Source organism: Leucopleurus acutus (genome assembly GCF_964270905.1).
Source record: "Leucopleurus acutus genome assembly, chromosome: 2".
In the NCBI taxonomy this organism is placed as follows: Eukaryota; Metazoa; Chordata; class Mammalia; order Artiodactyla; family Delphinidae; genus Leucopleurus; species Leucopleurus acutus.
In genome coordinates, this window is record NC_139143.1 from 173,541,265 (window position 1) to 173,559,444 (window position 18,180).

Sequence of the window (18,180 nt, forward strand, 5' to 3'; positions counted from 1 at the left end):
TGATGGGTTTAAATTCAGAATCTTTCTCAACACAGAGCACCAGATTCTAAAAATAGTAAGTTCTTCCTCTAGGTCTATCACAAATTTATTTTAAGCAAATCACTCAAGCCTTCTGGTGACAAATAAGATAGTCCCCAAAGGCATTCCAGCCATGCTCCCTTGCCCACCTGCCAAGCCAATCCCGGCAGAGGAATGAGACCGAGGACAGAACTGAACATCCAGCTCAAAGGAAAGGCACTTAGAACCACCCTAATCTCCAATTTTATTATAGGACACACTGGGGACAGGGGAGGGAAGTGGCAGAGGGGTGACAAAAGAGGGCAGCTGAGGCCCTCCCCCACCATGAGCCTCAGGGCTCAGGTGGGGGGTGAGGCAGAGGCATCAGGTGAGGATGCAGAAAGCCCAAGCAAGCTTTACCTTTCACAGGGTACGGGTCGCTCATCACGCCGCCGGCCTTCCCAGACCAGAGTGAGGGGAAAAGCCTGCTAGGTGGGAGGGCTGAGCCTGCTGACACTGGGTAGCTCATGGGACAGGCTACTGCCACCCGTGCCTGGAAGCACTGAGATAGGCTCGGTGCCCTCCCTCCCTGTAAGCCGCATGGAAGCACCGCCTTCCAGAAGGGACACAAAGAACTGGGCTGAGCTTGTTGGCTCACGCCTCATTTGCTCTGGAGAACAGAGAGGAATAAGACATTCTGGTTTGAAAGGCTTTGTTTCTCACCTCAGTGAAAACAGACACGGGAGAGAGGGGACGGGGTGGGGGGTGGCATGTGTAGTGCAAGATAAAACACTCCAAACTCAAGACATAGGCTGAACTCAACCCTACCACTGAGTGGCCTCGGGCAAGCCACTTCACTTTCCTGAGACCCAATTCCTTCATCTGCAAAATGGGAATGGTTAATATCTGCCTCACGTCTGTTGTGAGGATTAAATGAGGAAATGCATGTGACCTTAACCAAGCGCTTTAGGTAGAGAAAGCTCTTGGTAACTGGCCATTATTACGATACTTGATACAACACTGAGAACATGACAGTCTGTGAGGAAGACTCAGTGTGGAAGCTCCAGTGACAGGTGGGAGGCCTGGTAGCGCATCTGAGGAAATGTTTGCCTTCCTTCCTCTTCCAGGATCAGGAGGGAGTCCCCCTGTGGGGTGGCGGAGGGGGCATAAGCGAGGGCGGGGGTGGGCGGCGGAGGGGGCTTTAGGAAAGCCCAAGGGCCCCTCACGGGCCTGAGCGGAGGACAAGGATAGAGCAGGGGGTATACTGACCCTCTGAGCACTATTTTTAAACGGTTGGAAGAGGAGAAGGAAGAGAGGGGTGTTTCTTCCCACAGCAGCAACTGCAAAGACATCAAGCTGGATCCACCTAGGCTTTCAGATCCGGCCATCATGGGGCAGCTGCTGGGGGGTACCACTGCCCCCTCCTTTCTCCTCAGTGCCGGGGCTATCAAAAATACATATAAACTGTGAGAAAGTTCACATAAAAACACTTTTGCTGCGTGTATAAAAAAGAGACTGGCCATGGTCAGTGGCTCAGGATGTGGACCAAGGCCCTAAGAGAGGCCAAGGAGAGTCAGTGGCCACCCAGTGGTGGACGGGCTGGTCTGGGCTGCCTGATGGCTGGGACAGTGCCAGCTCTGGGGGACGCTGTGTTCTCTGACTGGGATACACTTCCGTGGAGCGGAGGTCTGAGGGGCAGGAGGTGTTACAGGGACGCTGGCTCCTGCAGTCCCGCCGTGGCCTGTGCTGGGGTAGGCGGTAGGGGTGCCATGGCCCTGGGCCTCAGCGGACTCCTTGCCAAGGGCAGCAGCTTACTTCCTGGTAAACCTCCCTAGAGAGCTGGCTTCCAGTAAGTCCTGAAATAGGCTGCGGGGTCCTCTTGTTAGGCTGGATTGAGTGGTCTGGGGAGCAGCAGGGGTACAGTACGATTTCCGCTTCTGAAGGAGGGTCCTACCCAGAGCTTCCAGAAGGCTGTCTCCAGCTGAGACTGACTCCACTGGGGACACCAAGCACAGGGGGGCAGTCAGGGCTATGCGAGGAAGAAGGCTCCAGAGAAACAGGAGCGCTTCCCTGGCAGCCTGCCCACACCCTCAGGCCAGGCCTTCTTGATGTTTCCTTTGGGACGGGGTGAAGGTAAGGAGAGGGGTGGCCCTGTCTTCCTAGCACCCACTCTTCCCTACTACTCACCCTGCAAGGGCCGGGACTATGTGCCTGAGTGAGTGAGGTCCAGGGAGATGACCCCGGGCCCTCTTCTGGGGTCCCAAGCGGCTTCCAGAGCCAGGTGGGTAGTAAAAGGCTGATGGTGGCAGCTGGAGCTCGAGGTTCATCCACCTGGTCAGCCAAGGACCCCGTGTCCCCCCTTCACTGAGGCAAAGCTCGGATGGCCGCAGACCCCACGGGCAGCCTGAGAGGTGGAAGGTGAAATGTGCGAGGGCTGCTCTGGCTCCAGGGCAGAGGGGCCTGTCCAGCTCCCCGTGCAGTAGGCTTTTCACTGCCCAGCAGGCGCACTAGGCCTGGAGGAGGGGCAGGCCGCGCCGGAGGCCCTCCTTCAGGAATTGCATGTAGGTGGCTGTGGACGGGTCTTCAAAGGTGGATGAGAAGCTGAAGACATTGTTCTCGATGTCCTCAGGCTTCACAGAGGTGATGTCCAAGAAGTAGTTGGCGTTGATGTGGTGGACCTGGGAGAAGGGTGGGGTGAGGAGAGCGGGGGCCCAGCCGGGCTCAGTGCCCCCGCGGCCTCAACTGTTCTCGCTGAGGCTGATGGCGGACAGTAGGGGCAACCCGTTCCCCCTCCTCCTCTGCTCACAGGGCCCTCTGACTCCAGGGCTCCACACCTCGCCCACCAGGTGAAACCTAATGCCTTCCGGCATCACCTTTCCCTCCCCTGCCTCCGCGCCCCATGACCTCTCTCCTCTGTTCCCAGAAGCCCTGAACTCCGCACTCACTTCTGTCGAAACGCCCACACGCCTGTGTCCCCATCTGCCTCCCGTTCCAGGTAGGGGCACCTTAAGGGCAGGTGCCCGGTAAACGAACAAACAAATCGAGCGAGTGGGAGAGCACAGGCCACCCGCAGCCCAGGCAGAGTCCTGTCCGCCCAGCTTCGCCACCCCTGGCTGGGCCGAGTCCACCACAATGGGCGCCTGTGGACGGGTGCGAGCTGGCCGGCTCCCCCGAGCCTTTCCTCTTCTGAACTTCAGACAGAAGGCCCTTGGCTGGCACCCTCCTCCTCGCCACCAAGCCCTCACCGGACGCCCCCATTCCAGGCCAGCCCCAGCTCTTGCTCCTGCACTGCTCCCCACTGCTTCCATCCCTCAGTCCCACACTAACCACCCCCTGGGACTTAAAGGATAAGGGGCAGCTCTGCTCAGAAGAGCGGGTGATGCTGAGGCTCACAGGTGGGCGCCTGTTTTGAAAGTCAGCTCCATTTCTTTTTTTTTCTTTCTTTCTTTCTTTTTTTTTTTTGGCTGTGCTGCACGGCTTGTGGAATCTTAATTCCCCCACCAGGGACTGAACCCAGGCCCACAGCAGTGAAGGCGCCAAGTCCTAGCCGCTGGACCGCAGGGAATTCCCGGCAGCTGTGCTTCTTAATTATGCAGCTTTTGCCAAGTCTCTGAACCTTTCTGAGCCTCAGTTTCCTTGTTTGTGAGATCAGCATTCGTGCTCATCTATCTCCCAAAGCTCCCGTGAGAACCCAACGCAACGATGTGAGTGCTGTGTAAGGGGCCCTTAGGGAGAGATAGGGTCTTGAAGCCTGGCTCAGCCTGGGGCGTCCCCAGGTCCTCTCTGCCTGTCACGAGGCCTGTCCGTCCCTCCCTCCCTCCCTTCCATCCCAGGACTGGCCGCAATGGTCTGAGGTGAACCTTCCCTTCCAGGTCACGTTCCTGTCCGCTCTGCTGCTAGACCATGCCCACTGCTGCCAGGTCCCCAAAGTGCTGTTGAGGTTCCCTTTCTGAGGGAGCGTCCCGACACCCGCACGAGGCAGGCCGAGGGGACATCAGGGGATAACTGAGGCTCGGACTGGCTAAGACACCAGCCAGGAAGTGGTAGAGCCAGACCTGGAGCCTGATGAGGTCTGTAAGCCGTGCCCCTTGTTTGCCGCTTCCTCTGCCCCATGGTGCCTGGCCCGGGACCAGGGATGAGTGGTGGGGGACCTACCACGGTGCCATTGGGCAGGCAGATCATCATCTCCACAGGGAAGCTGTACTTCTCCAGGTGCAGGCTGGCCAGCTTCTGGTGGGATGGGTTCTCCTGGTTGTTCTATGGGGATAGGTGGGCACACTCCTGACACCTCAGCTCCCAGCACTGTCCCAGGGGCTGCCATGGGGCTCTTCCTGCCCATCTCCCACTCACCTGCAGGTCCTCCAGTTCCTTCACTAGGGACCAGGTGCTGATGAAGCTCTCGTTGAGGAGGGAGAGGATGGGCGAACTTTCCAGGACAGTTTCCCGGAGAGTCCGCCCTGAACCTGTTCCGGGAGAGGCAAGGCCAGGTGGGTGAGGCACCCTGCATGTCTCACTGGGTTTTCTACCAGCAGTAAACCTCATCAACTGTAGAACGGTCAGTGCAGCCAGATGAAAAAACAGATTCAAAGCATCTACCACAGAGGAGGTGAGGAATAAATGGCAGCTGTAACTAACTTCAGTAACATACTGGCATCCTGGGCTGAGACTTGGCTGGGGGTCTGCCTGGCCCAGGGGCTTCTAGACAGTGACAGCTTCTTAAATCCACTAACCTGTGTCCCAGGGCCTTTGCACAGACAATTCTTCTACCTAAAACACTTCCTCTGTCACTTGGAAAACTCATCCTCCTCATCCTTCGAAGTCTCAGGTTATATGTCACTTTCTCTAAAGGAGCCTCCCCTGGCCCCGCCACCCCCCGTTACACACTCTCGTGCCACTCGGGACCATGCCTTGTGTAAATTCACCACGCTTGTACCTGTTCATTCACCGTCTGCCTTCTGCACACACTGTGTGCTCCCTGAGGACTGGGGCTGATTCTGACTTCCTCAGTGCAAGGTGCCCAACACCTAGCCTATGGCTCGGCACGGGAGGTGCCCAGGATGTTTGTCGATTGGCTGCATGTGGGCAGGGCCATTGTTTGCTCATCTTTGTACCCAATGTCAGGCACCCAAAGAACTTTGCACCAGCGGGTCTTCGTTGAATTTTCTGAATAAGTGAATGCAGCCCAGGCTCTGGCACTACCTTCTCTCACTCGTGTGCAACACTGCACAGAGTACAGGCACTTTCACGTCTGTTTTCATAACTCTGGGAGGTAAGTACATTACCCTCTTACTGCTGAGAAAACTGAGGCTCAGGGAAAGAGTCACTTGGCCAAGGTCTCCAGGCTGAAAATGGCTGAGCTGGGCTCTTTCTATTGTGTCCAGCAGCTTCCTCTGGGCTTAGCGCAGAAGCCTGCGAGCCCTCACCCCACACCCCGCCCCATGTCGTCCCTGAGTCCCTCATACTGCGACAGGAGAGCGCCATTGGTCTCAGGGCCTCCTGCACCCACAAGGTATGAAGTCTGCCCCCCTTTCTCCCCTCAGACTGGAAGGGTCTCCCTCACCTCAGCAGGACTGGTCGTCCAGGGCCCCCCACAGCAGGACTGAGTGCACCAGCTTGTTCTCGGCCTTGGCTCGCTCAAAGGCCTTGGTGAACGGCAGGTAGGTGACCTGGGGCCAAGTCGAGACAGAGAGAAGCTATCGTGTGCCGCCAGGGTCCCATTCAGGGGCTGAGTGTGTGATGTGCATGTAGTGTGTGTCTGTAGTGTATACACGTGTGTGTGTACATATGCATGTATGTTTGCAGTGTGTGTGTCTGTGTGTCTGTGTGAAGGGGTGACGCTGAGCCAGGGGATGCCTCCTCCAAGTTCTAAAGGGCAAAGGGGAGGCTCCCCGGCCCAGGCTGGGCCCCACAGGGAGGCAGCCTCAGCAGCAAGCCCTGCACGGCATCCCACGCCCAGTGCCCACCCGCTGCTCCCATGGCTCCGGACCCAGCCCCAGGGATCCCAACCCCGCCCCTTACCCCCATCTGGCCTCACCTTCTTGAAGGGGTACATGGCCACCTCCAGGCGCCGGGCGGCCTCCTCCCAGCTCAGCTCCTGCTGCCACGTGATCTCCTCAAACACAAACTGGAGGGGCTCCCCTGAGGGCAGGCGGCTGTCGATCATGTTGCCATCCTCGTCCAGGATCACAGAGGGCACTGAGGGGCCCGTGGCCTCCAGCTCCATCTAGGCCAGAGGTCAGTGAGGGATGATGTCACTGAGGGACGTCTCAGCGAGGGGCCTGAGTCCTCCAGGGGCCCCGAGAGACCCTCAAAGATACGCCACTCATTGCAGAGGTGGGGAGACAGGCCCAGGGAAGGGAAGGGCCTGGTCAAGGCTGTGCAGTGAGTCCAGGACAGAGCCAGTGTCCAGCCAGTGTGAAGCCATCTGAGGACCCATGGCAGATGCTGGCTAGGAAGAACAGGTGGCTTCCTAGGATCCTGCTTTGGGGACAGTGGCTTCAGCCTGCAGGAGCTCTGTCTTTCACTGCCCCAAGGCTCCTAGCCAGCTGGGCCTCCCTGCAGCCAGGCTGAGCCCCACCTTCCTACCTGGGTAGGGACCCCCTGTGCACTCACCTGGGGTATGTAGCCGATGTCCACCTCCATGTTGCTGCTCTCGCTGGCCCCGTACAGCCACTCCATGTCCACATTCAGAGACCTGGGGACAGGTGAGAGGGCGGCCAGAGCAGAACACCACCGTCATCAAGGCCCATTAACCAGATGTTGGACTTTATCTCACTGAAAGCATGCAGCTGACCGTATTTTATAGATGAGGATGCTGAGACTTGGCAGGGTGAACCCAAGGTCCCAGAGCCACTGGAGTTCTGACGGCAGAGCCTGGGCCCTTTCCTCTCCCCAGGCCGCCTCTTTGGAAGGCACTGTGACCATACCACCCTCCACTGGCCCAGCCCTTTACAGTTCACGAAGGGCTTCCATACCCATGGCTCATGCACTGTCCACGATCCATGACTCTTTGAGGCAGCACTCATCAGTGCCTGCCCCAGCGGGAAGTCTGGCCTGAGCATTGCAACCTGCAGATCCGCCACATGGGGGCGCCTCAGGACAGACAACCAACCACCTTGGGCAGGTGAAGCAGTCAGGGTGAGCTGGGTGCCCTCAGAGCCGGTCAGCGGTCTCGTGGTCTAGGCCTGAGACACAGGCCCAGGAGCAGTTGCCCCCTCCTTCTGTTTCATTCAGTCCAGGACCCCACCTCCAACCCTGGGCTGAGCCCCTGCAGCACAGGGGCTTGCCCGATGAGCGAGGAAGGAGGAGGAGAGCTCGTCCTTCCTCCTCATTTTCCCCGTGGGCCCAGGATGCTCCCTCGCTCGGGGGACTGAGAGGAAAACCACTCCTGGTCCTGGGGGCAACTTTCTCTTCCCAGGCTGTCCCAATGACCCCCTCACTCCTGGCCAGGAGCCAGCCTCCCATCTAGCAGATGAGGAAACTGAGGCCTGGAGGGGTCCAGGGCCTTGCCCACAGCCACGGGTGCCACGGCTGAGACTTCGCTCTGGGCCCCTCATCTCTCAGCCCAGGTCTTGTCCCTGCACAGAGTCACTCAGGTTCACTAAGCGGCTGCGTGCCATCAGGGAGGAATCTGGAAAGACTCTCTGCGTCCCCTGCTTCCCTGCCAAGAGGCCGCCCCTGAGCGGTCAGGCAGGCAAGCAGGCAGGTGACTGGCATTGAGCCCTCCCAGGAGCCGCCCCCTGGCCCCCCAGGGTCTGTGGTAGCAACTGCAGGCGTGGAGGGCCTGCTGCTTAGGCCTTTGTATGTGCCCTTCCCTCTGCCTGGCTAAACTTTCCTCAGCCCCCAGGTCGCTGCATAGACGTCCCTTCCTTTGGGAGGCCTTCCTGGACCCTGACCAGCTGGGTCCCTCCCCACCTGCTGGCCTTCGCCTAGGGTGGCGTGAGCAGGCTGTGGTTACGGGTCTGTTGGAGGTCTGTCAACAGTATGGGGCGGGTGTGGGGGGCAGTTCCATCTTCAGGGAGGGGCTGTCGGCCGCTGCGTTGGGTCCCAGCACTGAGCTGGGAGGCCAGGCCCACAGAGCACCTGGGACGCACCTATCAGACGATGGAATGACCCCCTTCAGCCCACCTCAAGCTACCTCCTCCTGGGTCAGCTCTAGGCCCCTCCCAAGAGAAGTAGCTCTGGGGAGAGACTGCGGGGGCCTCTGGGCCCCTGCATCTGAGCTCCTGGAGCTGGTGGGGGGCAAACGGGAGCAGGGTGCCGGGGCCGGGGCCAAGGCTCTCACCTGTGGTTGGGCACGAAGAGCCGGAAGTCACGGACGTGGGTGGCGTCTTTGGAGAGGATGATGTGGCCCGTGAACTGGCCGGGTGAGAACCAGAAGGGGAAGTCGGGCGGCTCGCTGAGCTGGAACTCCGCGTGGATGCTGGAGGGAAAGGGCCCGGCTGGGAGCAGGTTCCCTGCTGAGCAGAGCCTGCCCACCTGCCCTCTCACTTCTGCCCCAAAGCCTGGAACTCTTGGCCAGACTCTGTGCAGGGCAAAGGGCTGGACGGGGGAGGAAGACGTGTGTGGGGCAGGCAGAAGGGACGCCCTCCAAGTGCTGCCCATCCTTCAGGGCCCAGTTCACGTGCTGCCTTCCCCGGAAGCCTTGCCCAAGTCTCCTCTGAGCCCTCCAGGGCGTGTGTGACCTGGTGTCACAGCTCTTACGCACCCCCTTCTGTGTGGATGACAATCATGGCCAACAACCCCATGCTAAGCACATTCAACACCTTTTCTCTTCCTCCTGGAGGAAGTCACCACCGCCCTGATGCACAATGAGGAAAGTGAGGCTCAGAGAGCCAAGGCTGCTTGCCTGGGACCACAGGGTGGTAAGTGGTGGAGCTGGGGGCTTTGAGTCAGGCCCTGCCTCCTGGTGCTCAACCCATCTGTGCTTCCCTGGAGTCCCAGGCCCAGGTGGGAGGCAAGGATGGGGCTGCCAGGACCCCTCACCGGAACATCACGGTGTAGTAGAAGTCGCTGGTGGCGGTCAGGCAGGCGACGGCCCCCTGAGGGGCAAAGCGGGTCTTCACGAAGGGCCGAGGGTGGAACATGCTCAGGAGCCGGTGGATGATGACCTGGGGGGAGGGCAGTGGGACCTGGGCTGGCTTGCTGGGCCCAGCTCCCCTGGGTGAGGGTCAGCTCTGGACCTGGGGCCCAGGTGGGGGCGGGGCCAGAGGCAGGCCAGAGAGCAGGTGGGGTAGGCGTGGCCCCGGGGGTCCAGCTGCCGATGGGGAGGGGCCGTGCTGGGGCTGTGGGGCAGGGCCCCGGGGCTTGCCACGGGCTACCCTCACCTCCTTGCCCTTGGGGGGCGGTGGGTAGAAGCGGTTGTTGGACAGATAGCCGGTGAAGACGCTCAGCTCACTGGGGATGATCCACCAGGGCTCGCCTAGCTCCACGTGGCCCCGAGGGGGAAGAAAGGGCCGGAAGTGGCGGGCGGCAAACACCGCGCTTGGCGAGGCTGCGGTCGTCCAGTTGCGGAGGCCGGACAGGGCCAGGCGGGAGACCTGGGGCAGAGGAAAGTCGAAGCTCTGGGGCACTGAGAACGTCCCAGGCGTGTGCGGAGGTCTCCTCGAGCCCTGAGCCAACCTACAAGCCCAGGAAGCAGAGGGACCCGGGAGGCTCCTGCCTGCTCACGGCCACGAGCCTGGCACTCTCCTGCCAGAGCTGAGGCTCATCTCACCTTCCCCGGCCCCTTGCCCAGAGAAGCTGTGCCCCTGCGGCCCCTCAGGTCCAGCCCAGGCCGGAACAGCTCGCTCGAGGGCAGGGGAGCAGAGGCAGCTGGAGGGGCCCCCCAGGACTGGAACAGGGGGCTCTGTGAGGGGGCTTCTCACGGCCTCTTCCCTCCCTCTCCAAGCCCAGGTCCCGGGCCTCACACAGTCCTGCCTGCCTCTTGTCTGGTCTGCCAGCAGACCAACCCTGGGTGCCCCGCCCTGCCCTGGGCTTCCTCTCCCCGTCCACTGGCCTTGCTTTCTGCTCTCTAATCCCCCCACCAAGTCTCCTCCCTGCAGCTAATGTTCCGCTGACGAGTCAGAGTTTAGGTTTGGAGTTAAGTCTGCGGAGGGAGGTGGCAGCCACCTTTGGGTGAAACCTCTAGGGCCAAGAGCAGGATGAGACCACAGAGAAGGGGAAGGAAGGCCACCCCCAGAGAGCACCCTGCTTCAATTATAGCCTGGGCCATGCTGGCTGGGCACCCCTGGCAAAAGGCCTTCCCTGAGCCATTTCCTCATCAGTAATCCACCCCACTGCTATCTGCTGAGCTGAAGGGTGGGAGAGAATGAGGGTCAGACGCTCTGCAGGCCTCTCTGCACATCTGCCTGGAGCAGAGGCGGAACCTTGGAGCATGCAGGTCCCCTGGTCAAAGCTGCACCTTCAGTAGCTCCTCCCTGCCTTTCTGGGCCACCATCAGTGGCCGCCAGGACAGTGAGTGCCTGGCACCCCTCAGGGTGCTCAGCCACCAGGGAGCTGCCCCACCTTTGACCTCCCTAGTGATGGGACCCGGGCTCAGTGGGAAGCTGAGGTGGGAGGAGAGGGGTTTCACAGGCAAGTTCTCAAAGCGGGGCTGGCTTGCAGGGCCAGGCAGAGCCTGCCCGCCTGCTGCGTCCTGTTCACAGGTTGGCGAGCTCCTAGCGGAGCAGCCCACAAAAGGGGGCTGAGCTAGGGACGCAGGGCTGGGGTGCTGCTCCGGACCCATCTCCCCTGTACGTGCAGGTGGGCCCCCTGCACCTGCCCCACCCTGTTCTCTCTGCCCTGTAGGAGGGACTCATCTGCTCAGACATCACTTCAGCCCATCAATGCCAGGCCTTTCTCCACCCAGATCTTACTGGACTCTCCCCCTGGACATCTCTCAGGGAACTCAACTTCAACAGTCCAAACTGACCTCATACCCTCCCTACCAGACCTCCAACCCCCATCGGGCAATGGGCCCCATGCACCTGGCCACCAGCCAGAAGCCCGAGTCACCTCAACTCCCCCTCCCTCCCTTTCCATTAGTAGCCACACCCCACCTTTCTTCCTTTCCCAGCATCCCCCGGGCTGCCTTTCCTCTCCATCACCATGGCCTCCCCCCACCTGTCTCCCCCTCCCTCCTGGGAACTGGTCTTCTTGCCTCCCTTTTCTCCCCAGCTGCCAGTTTGGAGAGCCCAGATCTGATGAGAGAATTCTCCTCTTTCAAAATCTGCTATGGTATTTTGCTGCTGCAGAACGGAGGCCAAAGTTAGGCAGCTGAGGCCCTTTGCCATCTGGCAACTTCTCTTCCAGTCCCACAGACCAGGATGCCCCCACACGTGTCCCCCGTGCCCTGGGTCCAGCCACCCCTTCTCTCTGCCCTCAGTGGCCTGCCTGGCATCTCCTGCTGAAATGACAGTTCAGCTGAGCTGTAAAAGCTGAGTGGCTGTGAGTGAGGCAAAGAGGGAAGGTTGTTCCTGGCTGAGGGACCAGCATATGAGAAGGCTCTCAGCTGGAAGAAAGCCCGGACATCTGGAGTAGTGCAAAGCTGAGAGGAGAGCGCAGGGGAGACGGCGGGAAAGGCGGGCAGGGCCTGGGAGGGATTGAGACCCTGTCCACAGGGCCTCGGGTCCTAACCACAGGGCGGGCTACGATGGCACTCGTCAGGGTCATCCCCACCCTACAGCCGTTGCCAGGGGTTGAACCTCAGGTCCGGGTTCATCGGAGCTCAATGGAGCACCTGTCAGGCTCCAGGCACTGTGCTAGGGGCCTGGGGAGGCACAAATGTGTGAGTCACCGGCCTTGCCCTGAGGAAACTCACAGCCTGGGGGGAAAGACTGACTTGCAGCAAGTAATGATTACAAGGGCAGCGGCTGCATCCGCTCGGTCTCGTACACTTGCTGTTTCCTCCAGCCGGATCCTTCTCCCACCCCTGCTGACAACGGGCTGAGGCCTCGTCCCCTGCAGTCACTGTCAAATGTCATCCCCTCCAGGAAGCCACCCAGCTCCCCACTCTGGGTCAGAGGCTCATGCCTATCCCTCCTACCTCCCCTACCAGACTGTGTGCCTGGACAGCAGGGACAGCATCGCACCCACTTCTGGACCCCCAGGGCCTGGCGCACTGGGTGCACAGAGGGTGCTGATAAAATATGGGAGGAAGGACAGAAAGAAGGAAAGATGAGCAGAGCACAGACCCATTCTCAGGAGGTGAGTGCACACAGATGGTCCCTCTGTCTCTGGTCCCGCCTGTGGGGGACCCCCTGCCCCAACTTACCCCTAGGAACCCATCTTTGCTCTTGGTCATGGACTCTGGCAGCAGAGGCTGGAAACGGGCTTCTATGGTGAGTGTCTCCTCGCTGGGGTCAGGGGGCAGATCCTCCTCCTCATAGCTGGCCGAAGGAGTTGACCCTGTTAGATACAGGTCGCTGGAGAGGGGTCCTGCCTTAGATGGCAGGGCCTCACTTCTCTCAGGATGTCCACACTGGCCAGTGATTAAGGGAGCCGGGCCTGGCAGGGATGGGGGTGGGGGTGGGGCTGTAACAGGTAACAATCAACAAAGTAACAATATAGAGCACATCGTTTATCAAACATACACAAATTGTATATGTATGATATATAATGTGTACATACGTATACCACATGGTATACCACACATACACATTTTCTCCAATGTATATCACATTTTAGTTTCACAGTAACCCTGTGAAGGCAGTATTATCAATTCCATTTTACAAATGAGAAACTGGGGGCTCAGAGAGGTGAAGTCACTTCCCCAAGGACACACAGCTAGGTAGTGTGTGAATCAGGATTCAAATCCAGGCCTGTTTTACTCTAAACCTACGATCAACCACAACCTTCTTGTGGGGGCATTAAGATCTCAAAAGTTTCCTCAAAGGCTTAGGAACCAGACGACCTGGGTTCAAATCCTAGCCCCACTCCTCACCAGCTTGTGTGATGGTTGGCCCAGTGGCTTGTTATGAGGATTAAATGAGATAATCCAGGCCTGGTACAGAGTAAACCCGTAATAAATGTCAGCTGTATTGCTATTACCGGTGGTTTCATGGTTGGGGATCCACAGGGCTAGGGCTCAAACCTAATTCTGACTCTAATGTGTGCTCTTTCCACCAGGCCAGGCTGGCTGCAGAAAGGCCATTCTCACTGTCCCCCTTCCCTCAGCCCAGCTCGGGGGTGAGGTTGGCTCCATTTCCTGGACAATTTGGGGCAAACCACTCATCCTCTCCGGTTTTCCCACATTAGAGATGGAGCCCATGCTCCCGTGCCTGTCCCGTCATGAGGGTCTCATGGAGAGCAAAGCCTGCTCAGAGAGGTCAGGGGACGTGGAATCAGGTCATCTTTGGTGTCACAGAAAGAGCACTGGTCCAGACGTGAGGACACCTGCTTCTCCCTGTTCCCTGGGTGGCCCATTTCCCCATCAGTACGAGGGGCTGGACTGGCAGTGGCTGAACTTGATATGTCAGATCTCTTCCTGCTCAGAGACCTGCCAAGTCTGTAGTCTTTCAAGGGTGGAAGGAGTCATGATGAAGGCTTTAAGGGAGGCATGATGCCTACTGCAGAAGGGGTGCCTAACAGCAGGGCGGGGTCCCACGACACAGATGATGGAATGAAGCATGGGTGGGTCCTGTTACAACTGCTCTCTTGCTGGTAGAGACCACGCCTGGCATGTGTTGACAGGCTGGACTGACAGACTGAATGGGTGCATTAAAATGGGTGCATTCTTAACCAGGAAGCATCAGAATCACCAGGATGCCTTTTTAAACTACCGATGCCCAGGACCCCCCTCAGACCTACTGAGTCAGAGTCTTCGGGGGCTGAATCTGGAAAACGTGCTCCCGATGAACGCTCCCCAGGGGCTCCGGATGCAAAGCCCTGTTCTTAAGAACCATGGCTACTTCTGCATTTGTAAGTCAAGGCAACAAAATTTCAGAACAGCAACCTGGAAACCTCCGGGGAAGGGAACAACGGGAATGTGCAGCGTTATACCGGCTGGCTTGCTTATCCAATTACGTAACTGTTATCACAGGTAATCATGAATGACGCCCAGCATTTTATGGCTCTTTGGTTTTTTAATAAAAAGGTTTATTTCCTGACTTACAAGTAAAATTTGCTCACTACCGACAACCTGTAAAACTTTTAAGGTATAAAGCAGAAAGTTAAACGCCCACAACTGTACCAACTAGAGAGGACTCTTTGCCTCTACTTCCTGCTTAGATTTGGTGTTTCTCTGGTTTTGTTTTTTGTTCTCCCAGAAACTTGGTCCCGTTTTGCACTCACAGTGGCCTAGGAGGTAACTGAGGGAGAGACTCTTTTCCCCCTGATGGAGAAAAAGATTTGTGTGAAAAAATTAAAAGCACCCGCAAGCCCAGCAAGCTTGGCCAACATGTCATCGTGAGGGAACTCTTGCTCTCTGGCCATAAAAAAGGACAAGGAGGTGGCTGTGTGGCTGCTCGGAGAAGTGTGTGCAAAATAAGAAGTCAAAGCAAATCCACACAGGGCTGAGCTGTGTATCTGCCCATCTGCTTTCATGACAGTACTGACCGCCCCTGGGAGGCACTGACACATCCGCTCCAGCAAACTAGCATTTTTCATCTGACCCTCCTCCTCCGGCAGTGACCAAAGGCCAGCGGGTCAGCACGTGGCTGACCTACCTGACCCATCCTGAGACACAGAAAGCCCATCACGGTCCTTTGGCGCTTACCTGCCTGAGAGCAGCCGGTGTCTCTTTCTAGTCTTTCCCATCTATTGACCTACTTACACCAGGCAATTTGGGTAACAAGTAGATGCCCAAGTTCGTAAGTTCAAGAAACGTCCCAAGATATGGACACAGAGGTTAGGGTGGTGATGGAGCAGTGAGAGAGGCATTTTATAATTCATTAGAATGCTTCGGCCCCTCATCTTTACAATAAAAATCACTGATTACAACCAGGCAAAAATGGGTAACAAGGTGGGATAGGAATCTGACAGCTCCCGAGCAGTTTAATATTGAGCAGTAATGGTAATAGCTCCTGCCTATTGACTATCTACTGCATGGTGGGCACTTTGCAGACATTTTTCTCTAAGCTTCAAATGAGCCGGTGCAGGACCTGAAGACCGAGGCCCCTAATCCTGGCTCTGCACCTTTCCAGCCTGCGCAAGCTGGAGACCCTTCCTGCGCCTCCGTCTCCTAAACTATGCACATGAGGATCAGGACAGTGTCCGTCTCACAGGCACTGTGATGATTAAAGAGACGACTCACAGGAGGCGCTTAAAGCCACGTCTGGTCCTGAGAAGGTGGTCAGGGAATGTTAACTAGTTTTAGTCACACGTGAGGAGAACAGGCTTGGGTGTGCGAGTATGTGTGGGTGCCCATGTTGAAGCAGCTCGCCCAAACCACCAGCCGGAAAGTGTCAGAGCTGGGAGGACCCCAGGGCTGCCAGGACGCACCATCCTCCCCCTACTCCAGGCAGCCCTTCTGTTCAGGGCAGACACAGAAGACACAGACCAAGAAGTCCAGGGCGGTGCCCCGGCTCCCTCCTGCCTAGTCCCCAGCCTCTCCCGGTACCTGTCAGCTTCTCAGCAATGGGCTTGAACTCCTCGGGGCTGAGGTACATATCCCCGTCAGCGTCCAGAGAGGAAAAGAGGAAGAGGCCTTCTGTCCCCAGGGCTTTCAGCGCCGAGTCCTGCTCGGGAGGAGGTGGCTGGGCTGAGCAGTTGTACACCCAACCGGCATCCCAAACGGGTGGAGGGAGCTGCTCCCGCCACATCTTCCTGGGTTCTCTCAGCCCATCTCCCAGCCCATCTGTCCAAACGCCACCTCTGCACGCCCCAGGGCCCCAGTCCCCCTTCCCATCCCTCCTGGTCCCTGCTTCACGCTGAGTCTTCATCCACTGTCCACTCTCTAAGTGCCCCCCTTCTATCTGGGCCCATCCCGCCCATCTCGTGTCACCCTCTTGGTCCACCCATTGTCCTCTCCGGTCTCCCCTCCCCACCGTCCCAGCACTGCCGGTCAGTCCAGATGCTCGGGTCCCACCTTTGCTCTACGCTTTGTCTGCACTGTCCCCCTGCAGCCTGTCCCAGCTCCTGCCTCACACTGGGCCAGTCCTCTCACCTCCCCCATCAGTCCTTCCAAGTCTGCCCGACCCCTGGAGCCCCGTTTTCCTATCACTTCCCTGCCGCCTTCCCGGCCCTCCGGCCCCCACCCGACCCCCGCCCCTCGGAGCCCGGTGCCTCTGCGAGCCCCACCGCTGCCCCGGCCCACCCGAGTCTCCCGGCCGCCGCGCCCTCCCCGCCGGCTCGGACCTGCCGCGCGGCCGCCTGGGCCTCGGCGTGGCGAGCGAAGGCCCGGGCGGCGGCGGCAGCGGCGGCGGCGGCGAGGAGCGCTCCGAGCAGCGCCAGGGCGCGGGCGCGGGTGCGGCGCGGCGGGGCCGCGGGCGGCGCGGCGGGGCCGGGGCTGGACGGCTCGCACTCGCCCGGCGGGGCCCGGCCCATGGCGGCGGCTCGCGGCGGCTCCGGACGGGTGGCCGGGGACGCTGACCCGCGGCGGCGCGGGCGCGGGCGGGGCAGAGGGCGGGCCTGGGCGCCGGGGCGGGGCGGGCTGGGGCGCGGGGTCCGGCGCACAGCGGGTTCAGTGGGCGCACGAGTCCGTAAGGGGGCGCCGGGACCCCTGCTCCACAGGCCCGTTCCTGCCAGTCGGTGCCTCCTTCTTGTACTTGGTCTCCGAAAACGAAACCGGGCCTCCGCGTCTCATCTTGCCTGGCGGAGCCGGGAGCACTTCCAGGCGGAGGGCTGGGAGAAGGAGGGGCTGGGCCGGGGTGGGGAGGACCCGCACAGCCGAAGCTTTCCCTGGGAAGGGGCTCCGGGGCCGCCAGGCCTGTGTCCACCTTTCTTGACAGATGTGAGGGAGGCCAGAGAAGGGCACTGCCGCCCTCCAGCGGCCGCCGGGCACCCCACTCTCCACCCTTATCCCACCTGCTTGCTAAAAGGTCTTCAGTCATCTAGAAACAGAAAAGCTCCGAAGTTCAACCCTCCCTATTCCCTTCATGGTCCGGCTGGAAGGCCACCACTGCCAGTTCATCAGGGATGGGAACTACCTGATTAAGGCCAACACAGGTGGTGCAGCCCTAAACCCTCACCCGCGGGGCCAAAGTTTCCTCGCCTATAAGGAGGTTTCAAAGAGGCCCTTCTGTGGGTTGTGGGGAAGACGAAATACCCGGGTTGGCAGGGGTGGTGGTTCCCAGGCGCAAGGCAAGACCGGCTGTGAGTTACCCGCTCTCCCCTTCGGGACCTGCCCTGGCCACAGGAGTGGTTTTTCCGGAGAACAACGCTTGGAGGAGGGCCTTGGGAATAGAGGCGAGTGGAGTCTGAGGAAGTTCTTTCAAGTCCCCAGAAACCTTGGTTCCACTGGGCCTCTCTTCCGTTATATCAAGGCCCCGGGAGGCCGGGGATGGCTTTGCGTGCATTGCCCACGAGAGGGCAGCAGCTGACAAAGCCTCTAGACAAGAACCCCGAGCCCAGGGGAGCCGCGGCGCTGCACGCGCACCTCCCAGGTCTGGGATGTCAGGGGGGATTTAAAAGGTACTGAGCACCCACCCTGTGCTGGCCTTGGTGCTGGGAGATTCATGCCGTCTCATTTTGTCCTCAAGCCACACAGTGACGTGAGGTTTGTTTGTCTCATTTTAAAATTGAGGAGCCTGGGAATTCTCTGGCGATCCAGAGGTTAGGACTCCGCGTTTTCACTGCTGGGGCCCAGGTTCGATCCCTGATCGGGAAACTAAGATCCCGCAAGCTGTGAGGCAAGGACATCATCATCATCATCATCACCATCATCATCATCATCATCAAATAAAATTGAGGAGCCTTAGCCCTGGCACTCAGGTCTATCTGAGTCCAAATCTCTTGCCATGCTGCCTCCCAGGGGATGGTCCAAATGACTGAGTGTGGGGAGGGGCTGGTCTCTACCACCACTTCTGTCCTTCATGGGTAACCAGCCATGATAGTGCCATGTGGGCAGGGCCCTACCTTTCCAGTGACCATGCGTGACCCAGCACATCATGGGCACTCCCATGTCTTTTGGGTGATTTGCCTCCCAGGGACCAAGAGTTGGGGGGGTGCCCAGCTCTGGCCCCATATCCTCGAAGGGACCCATTGAGGGCCTGACATCTAGTGTTGGCTTCTGAAGGCGTCCAACGGTGCCACTTCCAACTCGTT

The 18,180-nt window shown here is 59.1% G+C and overlaps 1 protein-coding gene across 2 annotated transcripts; it reads right to left on the bottom strand.

Annotated features, from left to right (window-relative positions):
- Positions 1–1,490: 1,490 nt before the first annotated feature.
- Positions 1,491–16,461, bottom strand: SELENON (selenoprotein N; the record flags this gene model as incomplete). 2 transcript variants are annotated; one of them, XM_082832844.1, is made up of 12 exons in its annotated part: positions 1,491–2,675; positions 4,153–4,254; positions 4,348–4,460; positions 5,558–5,663; positions 6,032–6,220; positions 6,610–6,691; positions 8,282–8,419; positions 8,983–9,107; positions 9,324–9,536; positions 12,251–12,384; positions 15,536–15,653; positions 16,273–16,461. In XM_082832844.1, the coding sequence occupies 12 exons, from the start codon at positions 16,459–16,461 to the stop codon at positions 2,505–2,507; spliced, it is 1,680 nt and encodes a 559-aa protein (XP_082688970.1). In that variant the 3' UTR covers positions 1,491–2,504. The 2 variants fall into 2 exon arrangements, with proteins under 2 accessions (XP_082688970.1, XP_082688969.1); XM_082832843.1 differs by lacking the exon at positions 16,273–16,461 and having other exon boundaries at positions 15,536–15,857.
- Positions 16,462–18,180: the final 1,719 nt, after the last annotated feature.